The sequence below is a fragment of the Hippichthys cyanospilos genome, chromosome 19, assembly GCF_059441005.1.
Source record: "Hippichthys cyanospilos isolate Australia breed blue-spotted pipefish chromosome 19, RoL_Hcya_1.0, whole genome shotgun sequence".
Lineage (NCBI taxonomy): Eukaryota > Metazoa > Chordata > Actinopteri > Syngnathiformes > Syngnathidae > Hippichthys > Hippichthys cyanospilos.
This window is the reverse complement of record NC_142387.1, coordinates 5,210,161-5,225,174: the sequence shown is the minus strand read 5'-3', so window position 1 is coordinate 5,225,174 and position 15,014 is coordinate 5,210,161. Positions and strand designations below refer to the sequence as shown.

Below are 15,014 nucleotides of genomic sequence, written 5' to 3'. Positions count from 1 at the left end.
AAATGTGGTTACACAAATTATCACACCATTTACTGTCGCTAAAGTCCTTTCTGGAATCTTCTTCCCTATGTCTCACATTTTACAACAGATCAACTAGGTTATCTAACTTGGGATCCTGTTAAACAACGTCCTGCGGCAGTCATCTCCGTGCATTCAGTTCCCCGTTAGTTGAGTTCACGTCTTCGTACGAACCGTCAAGTGTGATTGACAGTCTTAGTATTCTCTCGAGTTGTGCAATTGTTCAGCGTTGGCTTTCAAACGGAAATTTCATTGAATATCTGTACCATCTGTCCTGTACGGCAAGATTGTCTCCTCCACAGGAAGAGGACAAAACGACACGTCCTTCCCAGCTTTGTCCTTCACTCAACATAATTGCTTTTGTTCAAGATTTAGCATTTCAATGCATGCATGTACAGCATGTTGCTATAACAAGGCCGAGACAGCACTTCATGTTGAGCTTGCATGTTTTGCCCCCGAGAGACAACAAGTGATTAGGGGACTTTGTAGAGCTTAGTGGTCGTTTTACACAGTGATCCTGCCATACTGCTGCTAAGAACATGTCTTATTATACCACCTTGGCTTGTTTGCATTAAACTTCCTGAGCGGAATGCTGTTGCTTGGCATCAATATACTAGGGTTCTTGCTATTTTTGGTATTATGAGCATATACCTGAATATTTTCTGAGAGCATTAGAGATCTTTCTCTCCCTGAGCAACCAGTGTGAAATGGTCCAAAAACTGAATAATCCTGCTCCGCTGAGTAAGTACAAATGTCTGCCACAGACCTTATGTGCAGTGTGCAGTTAGTCGAGATCAGTGAATTAAGTGTGCAGGCTGGGGTGACCTTGACACAGAGTATCCAGCAACATCAGAACAATTCGGAGGCCCCTTTGTACGAGAACGGCAAAAGTAGACTTACACTGTCTTACACGCGTGGATATGCCTAAGTATCATCATCTGTGTAAAGACAGAATTGCTATACAGAAGTTGAAATTGATTACTGTATTTCTCTGAGTGCTAAGTACTGAGTACTAAGTCACCCTTGCTAATAAGTCGACCCCCTCCTCTTTTTTTTTTTTTTTTTACTTCAATTTGGCTGAATTTTACAAAAACTGACTTTAGTGGTTACAAAGATCATGGCTGTCCAATTAATTAAAATGAAGAAGTTAGGGTACTTTTAGAGACATTCCTTCATTGTATATCAAATAACATACAGTTGCGGGTATGGGGGTAAGGGGGTGGGGCGAGAGCGAGAACAGAGTGTGAGGCTATGTAGACGCAAATGCTGAAACTAATGTTGCAACAATAAAATGATTAGAATTTTCATTGCTATATTTTTTGACAGAGCTGAATGTTAATTTGTCGAAAAGCCCTCAAAGTTATCATCACTATCTGACACGTCAAATAGCGCCTCCCATTTAACTCCTGGACATCCTCTCCTTCCTGCTTGTCATTTGCTCAAACATCCTTGTTACTCTTCCACATCTTCAGACACGTCCAATTTGTTTGATATGGAGGTCCTCGGAAATGATTTACTGATCATCTTACTTGGGACGTTCTTTACCCAAGTGACGACTGTTGTGAGATCAGAGTGTGGATATATATATATATATATATATATATATATATATATATATATATATATATATATATATATATATATATATATATATATATATATATATATATATATATATATATATACACACACACACACACACACACACACACACACCCCTTTGAAAATAAATAGGGGGTTTGAGTTCTTAATCTGTTTTGGTGATATAAAAAAAGTATTTTCTCATTTTCTCTTGGTCACATATCTCTTATTTGAGGGCAATGAGTATCTTCCGAAAGTAGAAAATATGGTTCAACTACACCATTCATAATGAAAAAAAATGGAATGAGATTTTTGAAAAAAGCTACTTTTTAAATCAGAATATCTTACCTCTAGATATTCAATGACCAAGGTAAATATTTATGATGTGAAAAAAACTATCACTGAAAAAGCAGTTAAATAAAGACTGACCTTTTTGGTGTCGGTGTTCTGGAAATTGCTTGGTTAAGATTGATTTCAAAGCAGCACTGAACTGTTTTTGCTCAGTCAGTCTGTAAATTTTCCCATTTCAACCCTCAGTTACATTCAAGCATTTGAGGCCTGGCACTTGAGTGCTTATGAACCAGCTATCTGATATGTGACATTATTCGGGACTGGCTTGCATATCACAATTAATTCCGTTATTAGTTAGTGTATTTTTTTATTTACCTGGTGCACATTAAATCCTTTCATTTTCTCAAAAATCAACACCACGCCTTATACAAATAATCATGTGCGCCTGATGTACGGATGTCAGATAAAGTTTAATTAAATTTGACTTATTTTTGCGTGAGCCTTATTGTTCGAAATATAGGGTACAGTGTTCTCTCCTTTATGGTTGTGGATGCATTCCAAAAAATAAGTGAAGATCAGGTAGTAGAGGTTTCTTTTCACTGCTTTTATTTTTTTCTTGTACTATGTCTTCACATTTACTATATGGATTATTTTCATTGTTTTATTGTTCATTATAAATGTTTTTAATTCCTACATTTTTTTAATTTGTTTTTGTTAAATAATAATTTTTTCTTTATTAGTTTTTATTTCAAACATTGTTTCTTTTCAATTACTGTATTCGTTTGTCGGTCATTTTTGTTCATACATTTGGTTACATTTATAAATTGTTATTTTTTTTGTTTACAATATTACATTTTTATTTTGTTGAGGTGTTAAACTGCACAGCAAGGGTTCTAACTTTTTGATTTGTCTCGACATATGATAAGGTGTAAATATGAAAAAATATTTTCAGTATGATCACTGCTGCATGCATGCAGTGCCATGAATGAATATTTGCCTCCGACTTAATTTCTGCATTTTTTGTATATTTATCACTCACAAAGACATCAAACCAATATTGATATCACACAGAGACAATTGAAGGGTAAATAAGATGCTATTTCTAAATGACAATTTTAAGGGGGGAAAAGTACAAACCTATGTAATGACTCCAAATAAAAGGACCCATTACAAAACCCAATGCCAGCAGTAAAGCATGGAGGAGGAAAAGTGATAATCTGGGGCTGGTTTGCTTCTTCAGGACCAAGACAACTTGCTGTGATGGAGGAAAAAATGCATTCTGCTGTTTACCAGAAGATCAAGAAGAAGAACATCCAGCCATAAATTGTGCCCTCAAACTCAAGTGCTCTTGGATCATACAGCAAGAGAATTGGAAAATACACTTCAGAATGGGTCAATATAAACAAAACAAAGGGTTTGCAGCGGCCAAGTCAAAATCTGAATTTAAATTTATCTTTGGGTTGTCTTCGTGTGATGTTAATATTGGATTGATGAAAAGAAACATTTGCAGGTGATAAAAATGCAAAAAAATAAAATGTAATATATATATTATTATTGTATATTTTTATTTTGCAGGTATAAACAGATTACATTAGATACGATATATAAATGGTTCCTTCCTGTTTTACTGCTAAAACTATACATTAGAAGCACTCCCACATAGCAAAACCAAATGAAGTGCGCATTGTGTCACCCTGCTGATTAGACTCCTAACCTCATCAGTACATGTAGTACTTTGGGCACCCAGAGACCCGGTGGTGTCAATCGGGTCTTGCGCTGTTCATTGACATGAAGTGCACCTCTCCACTAGTCTCATTCAACACTTTCCTAATAAGAGTCATTAACGATAGCACACATCTTTCTGCTTCATTTAGCCATTTTTAACAAGGCACATCTATCACTGCGGTGTTACTGCTCTCCGGTCGCACTGACCTCCAACAAGCTCTGATTTATTCCAAACTGTTGCCGTCCTTTCGCCGCAGGACAATATCGACACGGCGGACCTTTTTAATTATGACGCCGTAACCTAAAACTTGCCTCAGTCCTTAGTGGGAGCAGGATAGCGTGACATGAGCGGCAGAAATCACACTTGTTGGAGTCACACTTTCAAGATGATGAAGTCGATGAGTAAAGGTAAAGTAGTGACTGATAACAGCTGTGCAGTTTTGTTTTTTTTTGCTCCATTTGACAATATGGTATTACACCAAATTAGACACAGTCAGAGGTGATTTTTTTTAAGACAGTGACAGTTTTGTTTACCCGGCTTAAGAACAAATTAAATGGTGTGTCATCAACAGTGCAGGCAGTGGAAGATTGTAAACATGTTTTTCCCCTCTACCCTCCCTTCATAACAAGAAATAAAGCGACCGCTGTTAGAAGATTTAATTCTGAGGAAGCCTCTCTCTAGGGCTCTGTGGCACGCTAAGAAGCACCACCACAAAAAGACTTCAATTAGCCGACGCTTTCATTCTCTAACCAAAGGCACCTTCAACTTTCAAATGAGCAACTTGTATATTTTCATTCACTGCCATTGACGGTATAGACGTCAAAGATCTCTTTTAAATGGCCTGGCTACAAATGAGTTAAAAGGCTGCAGTTAGTGTGCATATTTTCTTAATTCAGTCCTTCTAAGATAGTAAAATGATATCTTTTTCAGTAAAAGTAAAAAAAGATAGTAAAATGATATCTTTTTCAGTAGACTAACCTGTGATTTATATAAACACTGTAAAAAGTAGTTAACAGTTGTTGAAAGTTTATTTACATTGCTTTTTTTGTTGTTACGTTGATGGAGTTTTAGGTATATTTATACAATTTTTTTTCGACACACACACCTCTAATTCGATATAGAATGCATTTGTTTTAGAGCATTTGCACAGATTATCACAAAAATGCACTTTTGTCAAGTGCCGTCGACGGACTTTGACGTATTATGAAATGGAAAAGACAAGCTTGAGCTGTCTCCTTCAGCCGTGAAAGAGTAATGAAGATGTTTGAATAATTGACAAGGAATATTTACACCACAAACAGGTAAAAGAGGAGACAATGGTGGTTTTTTTCAGTCTTTTTTTTTTTAATTTTATATTTTTTGACCACCACGACACAACAGGCAGTGTTTGTGTTTGACATCGTAGCCCGGCTGGGGTAACATTTGGAGGAGTCTAAAATAACATTGTGCATGCAGGCAGGCCCAAACAAAGTCAAGTCCGATGGATTACACTCAGGGCTCAGGGCTGAGCTTTACGATGGTTATTTATGCCCTCTTCATTCTCACTCTGAACTTCACATTACACTGCATCAAGACAAAAAAAGAAGAAAAGAAAAAAAGAAAGAAACAAGCCGTGTAAATTTGTTTTTTCTCAAATGTTATCCTTTTGATATAAAGAAAACAATAGAGTTGCAACAATCAATACATTAATCAACAACTAGGACTAGGATATATGGCCAAATAATAAAATCTCAATTTTCTTTTTCATTCGTTTTTAATTGTGGAATTATCCCAAACGTATGTTTAAATATTTTTATTTTTTTTTTAACCCTGTGGAAAATATTTAGACCAACATAATAAGAAAAACGTACTTAAAATAAGGGGCAAGAAATATATCACTTAAGGCTATGAACACAGGAAAATATGAAGTTTACAAAAGATGAGATTTATTGTGTTTTGCTATAGTTTTAACATTGTTGCCAAAGTGTCTTTTACAGTACACGGTAACACAAAAAATACCAGAATTTGACCCCAAAATTAAGGGTGCATCTTTTATTTGGGGAATTACGGTTAAGTTTCGAAAATAAAAGTTGTCCAAATACTCAAATTCAGTCTCTCACAAGTAAATATCCAATTTCTGCTGTCCTCCATGTAAGATTTTGTTTTAATGTTTTTGTTGACTCAAAACAAAAAACACTTCTGTTTTTGCACTACAAATTTAAAATGATGTCTCAAGTTTGATCAAGTGAAATCTAAATTTTTATTTGTAAAATCTGATACATTGATCAATGGACAGGTTAACTGATTATTGAAATAATTGTTAGCTGTGGCCCTGAAACTTATCTCCATAAAAATGTGGTTGTATGCACATTATAAATCAGCATAAAAGAAAAGGTGTTTTGTGTGGAGGTATTGATGTGTGGCCTTCAGAGGTTCTTTACAAATGTGCTGTATTAAGTTGGCAGTAGGTTTTGCACATTCAAAGAAAATTCCATAATACTAAAAAATTCTGTCTAAACCCTGCACAACCCTTTCATATCTGTGTGTGTAAATGACTTTGTTGTTTATCTAGGGAGGAGCCATATCCCAGTTTCAGTCTCATTGAAATCCCTCCATCAAAGCAGACTTAAATGCTTTTCCTGGCAGAACAAACACGGAGGGCTTGTCAAGGATAAAAGCACTTTCACACCGCGAGAACCAATAAGGAGCATTATTGGTCTCGCCAAGGTCACTTTTGCTCAACAAGAAAAGCATGAAATGATGGCAAACCGGCATGTTCTCAGGTCAGCACGGTGGACATCTTATCCGAAGCAATGCGGTGAACATTCCGTTGCGGTCATCAGCAGCCACAGAATGTTGAATTTTGGATCATGTTTTAAACAAATAAGTCTTCTCTTCATCCCCAGATATCCTGCAAGTAACGTTTCTCCTCTCTCAGACCAGCCAGTTGCTTCATGGCGTCCAGTTGGTCCACCTGGAGTTCACGCTTGATCATCTCCGTAAGGGTGTCGTTTACGTCTTTGGCCATGTTCTTTGCATCCCTGTTGAATTTGGAAGAAATAGGAAGAGATAGGAAGAGGGAAAATTTGCAGGTGTCAGAGTGTGGTGTCAAACACATAGCTCAAGGGAACATCTTGCAAGGAACTTGCAGGGATTGTTTTTTGCTCCCAAAGGTTAAAAAAAATGTTAAAAATGATATAAAATGGTTTTATACCTTGCTAAGACATTTTTTCATTATCGCACTGTTAACCTGCTATATTTATTAGCTAATTTTATACCACATTGCACAATATACATTTTTCATTTACCTTTATCCTTTTGAGTTAAGTCTAGGGCTGTGCATATCTAGTAATTTTGGTACAGTGGACCCCGGTTTACGAGATTAATCCGCTCCGCAGTTGGGATCGTACAGAAAATTTGCCGTATGGCAGGCAATCTAATCCTATGTTAAATAACATCATGAATAAAAAATATAGAAAGGCTTTATTTACCTTTGAGCGCCGTGACAGCTTGTTATGGCCATATTCCATAGTGAGGGTAGCCTAGCCTAGTTTATCCTTCTTCGGATTTCTTGAATATCTCCAGCTTCGTTTCCATATAAATCATCTTCTCACTTCTCTTTTTAACATCACTAGCAATCTTGGGACCCATGGCTGATTCCAGTTTGAACTAAGCACTAAAATGCACTATACTGTAAATACGTTTTTGTAAGCACTCACAGGCGAACAAAAATTTAACGTTACCCCATTTTGGAAACCGTGACGCCGACCAAAAGCAGACCAGCATCTTAGCGCTTCTGTGATGCCGACCAATAGCAGACCAGTATCTTAGGGAGGCATGATGCCGACCAATAGCAGACTGGCATTCTAGTGACATAAGCGGTGACGCATGTCTAGACTTATGAGCGCACACTGACCGACATGTTTGAGGAGGAGTTTTTGTTGTAACGCGAAAAGACGAGTAAAGAGGGGACCAAAAAAACGCAGCGGTAGACATCATAAGGCGAAAAAATGCAAGCCAGGGACGTCGTAAACCGTGGGTCCACTGTATTTGGATATCCTGCAAAAAAATTGAATCGAATATCAAGTATTCAGATGAAAATATTTTTTTATAACACATTTTTAGAGCAAATAACCCATTTTAATTTAATTACGAATGACCAATTTGAATGACCAAACAAAATGACCAAGTTTTGATGGTTTTATTCATTTCTTTTTTACTTAAAGTTAAATTGTGCTTTTTTTTCATCCAGAAACATGAGCTTTTAGACAATTCTCTCCCCCATAAATGTTGGTCTAAGCGACTAATATGCCAGCTGAGTAAGCCTGCTTTGTTAAAAGGTTATCAGTCGGAACATAAACAGTGTCAAATGAGTCATTTACATCTGTTTAACTGCCTTTGAAAAATCATGAGACAACTCTCGCCAGCCTATAAGGAGTCAGTGCTGCTTGCTGATGCTTTTTTGGCGTGTTTTACTGTCACGCAGAGCATTAACAATTGTTGCTGCCATCAGATTTTTTTTAATTTTTTTTTAAAGTGTACACTAATAACTGCCGGTAACCGGTAACCCGAGCAAGAAAAAAATGCGTGGAACATTTTTTGTACTGAGGTACTCGAAGGTACTCAAGGTCTCGTTCCAACCCTAGATAAATCAGCAACATTGCATCTGAAAAGTTCCATTCTCTGTATGTGGGTGTCCGCAGTGAATGACAATTGCCATAAATCTAGAATTCTGACAGGGCCTATATCTTGCAATTGCAGCGTTTTGGGAGAGATTAATCATTCTGTTGACGTAGAAGTGGGATTTATTTTAATGAATTTAGTCCGGATGTTTCAAAGATCATTTAGGAGAAGCAGGTAGCCCAGCAGTGATAAAAAAGTGAGACCCTCTCGATAAATCATGGGACTTGGAGCTATAAAACTGTTGGCGTGGCTCATTGTTATGCATCATTCATTGTCTTCCTGAAACTTCAGGCAGAAACAAATATATGGGAAGTGTATAAACGTGTACGTATGCAGAAATTAATATTTAAACCGCTTTATTATTGTAGCCAAGGAAAAAGTACATGAAACCTTTTCGTTGGTTCACAACAATGCAACAGTGTGCATTTGCATTCTTCGCAGGAGATTTATCAAGCGATTTATTCATCATGCATGTGCACGGCCCTCTTTTATTAATCTTAATCAGTGTGCAATGGATAAAAAAAAAAAATCTATATTTCCACTCTAATCAAGGCAGGTTTAAACCCCCAGTAATAAATTACTTGTACTTAAATTATTCAAAACCATTGTGAATATCTTTTTCCTCTCAGTATCATAACCCGTGTGCAGTATTTTGACCATTTTTGGTGTCATTTTTGTCCCACATCATTCTCGTTGTATTTTAGGCAAATTGATGGCACACTCCTGGGTTTTTTTTTGTTGTTGTTTTTTTTGACAAATCTGTGTATCTGTTCAAGGTGTCAATTTATGGAACAACTATCAAATGGAACTGAAAAGATGTGAATCAATGGCTGTGCTCAAAAAGAGTTAAAGCAATATATTAAACAATATATATGTCGAAATTTAATAAGAGAATGTAAAAATATTAAATGACTAAAAAAAAAATTACAAACTTCATATACCATCTTTTTGCGTAAAGATCTGATGTTATTCTGATCTGACACCAGATCTGCTCCAGGATATGTATATAAAAAGTACTTTTTAAAGAGTATATGTGACTTGTTATGTTGAAATCAGGCGTGTAGAGGGTGAGGGTTGTTAGTTTTGAGTGATTGAGAAAAATTAGTTAATACAAAAAACAACCCTTTTAAAGGTTGAGACTTTCATTTCCCAACAGCCAAAAAGTTTGAATTGTAATCGAAGTGTATTAAAATAAGATATGAGGACATTATATGCAGAGTTGCTTTAGTTATTGTGAGTCAGACAAGAAAGGTAACTCGCCCCTTTTAATTTGCCAATGAATGACCCGGAGTGAATTTTTTCAAAAACTAAAAAGCCAAATTTAAAATTCCATGATCGTTCTGTGTCATTCGATTTAAATAAGAGTTCTTTATAGAGAATATGATTTCATGTCACAAAGGAGCTCAAGGTTCAATGCATAATGGACATTGTGGGTTGATCATTTTTATCATTATTACGATTAAAGACAGGTGAGGTTATATTGACATTATTTAACAAACAGAAAGTTTCAGTGCACTTCCTAATGAAGTAATCAATAAGGGCCTGGAGTGGAGTTCCACTCTGAATCTAAATTGTACTTCATGTTAAGAAATTTTCGGTCCTACTATATAATGTCGTGATGTAACACTATTTATTATTTTTTTTTTTTTAAAGGCAGGCTTACCCACAAACATAGAGGCACCCATTGTGTTTGAGCAAGATGTTGACGATCCTGTGGCTGTGGAGTAGCAGGTTGTGTTGGACATATCTTGGAGGTTCTCCAGACTCTGTGTGGATGTCTCTGGAGAAACACACCTTGAGGTGGTTCAAGGTGCCCTTGGAGACAAAGCTTTCAAGCTCCTCTCTGGGAAGGGGGGAGGTACAATTAGTTTATGAATGAATAAGAAGGAAGGAATTTTTTAAGACAAATATTACTGCAGTAGACATATTTGCTTCAATCCTAAATGATTTAACCTAGCAGCGGCCTGGACGTTGAAATAAAGTCAAATCCATACATAATCAAACATGATAATAATGGAGAGTTTACACTTGAAAAAACATTTTATTTAAAAAGAAATCTAAGTAAGAGATTTCCAACGGTCTGATGAACGTCTGCTCCATTGTGTTTCTGCCTCGACAACGTGTATGACTTTGCTGTGGGTGCGTTTGATGACTAACACAGCATGTCCCTGTGGGTGTAAAAGCAGGAGATGGGGCGGGAGTAGATTGCAATTCCACAGGGACGTGCCGTGTAACCCATTAAAAGCACCCCAGCACACGTTGTTGTCAGCAGACAGAGAGGAGCAAAGGCGAGGTTCACCAGACTGTTTGAAAAGTCTTCCCTAGATTTCTTTTATAATAAACTGGTATTTCAAGTGTAAACTCTCCAGTGTTATTATGTTTGATCATGCACAGATCTGACTTTAAATCAGCGTCCAGGCCGCTGCTAATATGACCGCAGCTGCGCGAGACTTCAAAGGAAAGGGCAACTGTTCACTTACTGTAAAGTGTACAAGGTTTAATCATTTAAGACATCAGTAAATAATACTAATATAATAGTACTGCAGTAGTTCCATGTCCGAGGAGGGCCTGTGGCATTTATAGTTACCTTGTCTGTCTGGCATGCAAGAAACCGTCACAGCATATCACCACAATACAGTAAAGCTTTCCAGTATATATATTTTTTTCTTTTTTTTCCGGGTTCACATTCATCTACAAGCACTGTGAATTCACATACTCTAAAGTGGGGGGTAAAGTACCCCTAATGATAGCTGAAGCCTCATCCAGTTGGTTCTGCAGGTACAGTATTGAATTTAACGTAGAAGTTTTTTCAAATAAGAGCAAATTAATTGGAACATGAAGCAACTTATTGTTAAGTTGTGTTAGTGATTCCTTTGAAAAATGTATGTTTTTTTTTAAGGATGAACATTGCCATTAGTGACGCAATTTTGCATACAACAAGCCAGAAATAAAGCAGACAATGTTACACGAGCTATCTTCTGGTGTTGCTGAATAAATTATACCACCACATATATCTTTAAGATTTGAATAAATTAGACATGGGTGGGAGCACCTTGTTTTAAGTCATTTATGTTCATCCAGCAAAAACATGCTTTGGAGGGTATTTGGCTGAAAATAAAATTCACAGTGGAGTAACACACCTCATTGAAAAAAGGTTGAGAACCACTGTACAGTATTAGATGCCTGTAATGTCAGAACTTGTATTCCTTTTCCAAGAACCTTCTGGCAAAATCTTGAGGTTTTCCATCCTCCTGGGAAAGACTAAACCTGGATATGCAGAGCAATGGCCTCGTGACACCACATACCAACACCTCCAACATTCCCTTAAGATATTCAGTGCTGATCTCTTCACCAAACATTTGCAAAGAACAAAAACAACTGTCAGGCTCAATAGAAAAACAACAGTGATGAGCAGAAGGTCCAAGAAAAGCTGTGCCAGACAGCTAATTTATTTTGCTTAACAAGAAAAGCAGAAAGGTCGAGGCGCTGTTCTAAACACATTTTTCTAATCAATCCTGCTGTTGGGCGTACCGTTGCTCCCTACTGGGTGAGGTGAGCTTGCCAACTCTTCTCATTGGCCACACTATCTACAGGGCCTGAGGAGGAAGATGAGCAAAAACACTCTCACGCTGAGATGGTGAGTCAAGGTGTATGCCTCAGGTACACAGAGGACTTATTTAAAACATACAATACTATGAGGAAAAGATTAATCTTTTCAGTTGTGTCGTGTTTACCACTCCAATTTAATTCTGACCAGGAACATAGCTGTAAAGTGAGCACAAATCTCTGTCTGCAAAAGCTGACAAATGTATGTTTAGACTTGGCAGGCTCAAGGTTGCCATGCTTAGTTCCCATAACCTCATCTTTATGTATCATGACAAGAGTTGAGCTCAGCACGTAAAACTACGGCTTTCAACCTGGGTATTTTGTTCACCTATAAGCGTAAATCCGACGGATTAATCGAATGGCAGATTATTAAATCGGCCAATCGTGGCCCTTTGAACATCAATATAATGTAATTGGCCTAAAGTTTGATATTTGTCGATTATTTGAACTTTTCACCTCTCTGGACATTGTCCAGTTACAGCAGTTGTATGCAAGTAATAATGTTGTCATTATTTGTTAAACATAAATCTTTACCGAAACCTTATATCAGGGGTCACCAACCTTTTTGAAACCGAGAGCTACTTGTCTGGCACTAAGTAATACGAAGGGCTACCAGTTTATACAAAGACCCTGATCATGTTATTGATTTCTCACAATAATTATGAAACAGCTTTAGTAAATATGTAAATCAAGTATAACATGTAATGTATATGTCATATATGCATAAATTCCTAGAAAATCACAATGTTCTATCACCTGTAAACTATTTGCAGAACAGGTCTGCAGGCTACTCATGTGATACTCGAGGGCAACCCAGTGCCCACGGGCACCACGTTGGCGACCCCTGCCTTATATGCTTAATTATCTCTTATGAATTTTGTTGATCAGGTTATCCTGTCCACATGCCATTCAAAATAAAGCATATCTTAATTTTAACAAACCATGCTTGGAGACCCTAATTTTTTTTTTAATTGACTTAAAAGATGTATCTTAAATCTTAGGGTTGAGTTTATTATCACTTACAAGAGGAAGAAAATAGTTGGCACTTGTACGTTCCAATAAAAATCGGATTTTTGACCATTTAGCCTCAAAATATGACTTTTTTTTTCCCCGCACGCTTACAATCAGTTTAATGGTACCTGACAGCTGGCAAATGCATTTTGAAATGGCGTTGTGTGTAATCAGAGATTAATTTGACTCCAACAGTGAAGAAAATTTAAAAATAATATGCATGCAACCCCGAATTTATTAAGAACAGAAAAAACCCACAGGTCTATAAATATATATTGACAATTCTCATCATTTTGTCTTTAAATACCAACACTAATGAAACTATGTGATTGAATTACAGACTTTGAGCTTTAATTTGTTTTTACAACCCAATCAGCTATAGGACTTACAACACTTGTAAATGTGTTTCCCACCTTTTTAAGGGGCCAAATATACACAACTATTAAGACAGTTTTGCTTCTAAGATGTTCAATGTTTGTTCCCTCTTTATACCATTTACAATGAACAGCTAAAAGGTTCAGAATTCATTTCAAGTCTGCTATTTTCATTTGCCGTCTAGCATCCGAGTATCATTAAGATGAAAAATCAAAAGAAAGGAGAGATAGCAAAAACATTGGGTTTGGAAAAAATTAACTGTCTGGTCTCAGAAAAAAAAAAAAAAAAACTAGAAAAAAAAATCACACAAAACAATTGGGGTTGATGATCGTGGAATTATTTTCCAGGTGAAGACATTTCTGGAAAAAACCCTCAACCAGAGTTAGTTTTTTTTCCTTCCATTTAGATACATCATGTTTTGTGGCAGTTTAAAAGATTGATATACAATAACATAAAACTGGTCTCAGTCATTTATTTAAGTATTTAACTGTCTTTAACATGTTGTAATCATTTACCTTCTGCTTTTTGAGAATTATACCAAGTGCTGCAAACTTGTTGGAGCTGATGGTGTTTATTTATTTATTTCCTCGCCAAATTAAACAATAACATTAATCCAGTCCATCACACATATCTTCAAATGCAGGGTGTTCTCAAGTTTGGTTTGGCAAAAAGCTTTGCTATGGCTCACTACATTAGTTTTTTTAGTTTATTTTATTTTTTATTTTTTTTTGCTATGACAAGCTGCAGCTGCAATCGCAGCTGGGTGCTTTGCATTGATGTAGTAGGCTAAACAAATTGCTTATGCAGTAAGTGAATCTCTTTCTTACAAAAAATGCATGTTACTTCATTTTTATCTTGGGGCTTTTTTGGCGGGAAAGTTAAATTTACCATTCATTAGACCAACAACTTGTACGTGCTCTTCCATTTTCACGTCTTTCTCATGAACTTGCCCTCCCACACAATAGGAGCCCATGAGGTTATGCCAAACACATTGACAACTAATCAGTGCCCACTTCACAGTGTGATTGACCGTGTCTTTTCCAAACTTCAACAACCCAAGCTCAAGAAGCCTGATGTATAAACTGCTCTAATCAGCATACAGAAATCCTAGTCAGAGAGTAAAAATTAAGATTAAAATTACAATTCAACTATGTATTTAATTGATTGGCAAAAATCTGTTAATCTGACATCCAAAAAAAACAAATAAATAAATACAAAATATAGTGAGTTATGCATTCAAAGTTGGTTGTTCTTATTCTAGTAACCTTTTAAATTGACTACAAGTCATGGGTGTATCACTTAGCACGGACTGACAGCTTTGGTAAACAACGATGGTGTTCTTCAGGGAGGTCCACACAGTGGGCAAACACTACTTCGCTGTTTGGTGATATTGACTGAACAGACAGGAAAACAAAGATGATCATATCACACGGCTTGTGATCTATTCGTATTAATGCCACTAAGCCATGCGCACTATTATTTCTGTAGAACAGCTTGATCAGTGCACCAGTGCTGAGCAAACATTGATACTAAGCGAATAACCAGTTGTAGACATGAGAGGGGAAAAAAAAAACAAGCAAAATGTGCCACAGTAAAAAGGGAAAACTGATGTTTTGTTTTTTTAACTGGTGGTTGTAACATTTGGTTAATGTACTAGCAAAAATGCATTCATAGCTTTGCACAATTTAGAGTTCTTAACGAACCTATAATGCATGTCTCAGCAATGTGGAAGAGGAGGATAAAA

The 15,014-nt window shown here is 36.5% G+C and overlaps 1 protein-coding gene across 1 annotated transcript in view; it reads right to left on the bottom strand.

Moving 5' to 3' along the window:
* Positions 1-5,519: 5,519 nt before the first annotated feature.
* The window catches only part of mtrr (5-methyltetrahydrofolate-homocysteine methyltransferase reductase), a 40,058-nt gene continuing 30,563 nt past the window's right edge, over positions 5,520-15,014 (bottom strand). Inside the window, exons 14-15 of the mRNA XM_088402418.1 lie at positions 9,942-10,121; positions 5,520-6,636 (exon numbers count right to left, since the gene is read on the bottom strand). Coding sequence (XP_088258544.1) covers positions 6,492-6,636; positions 9,942-10,121 — 325 coding nt within the window. The 3' untranslated portion in view covers positions 5,520-6,491. The remainder of the gene's footprint in view (positions 6,637-9,941; positions 10,122-15,014) is intronic.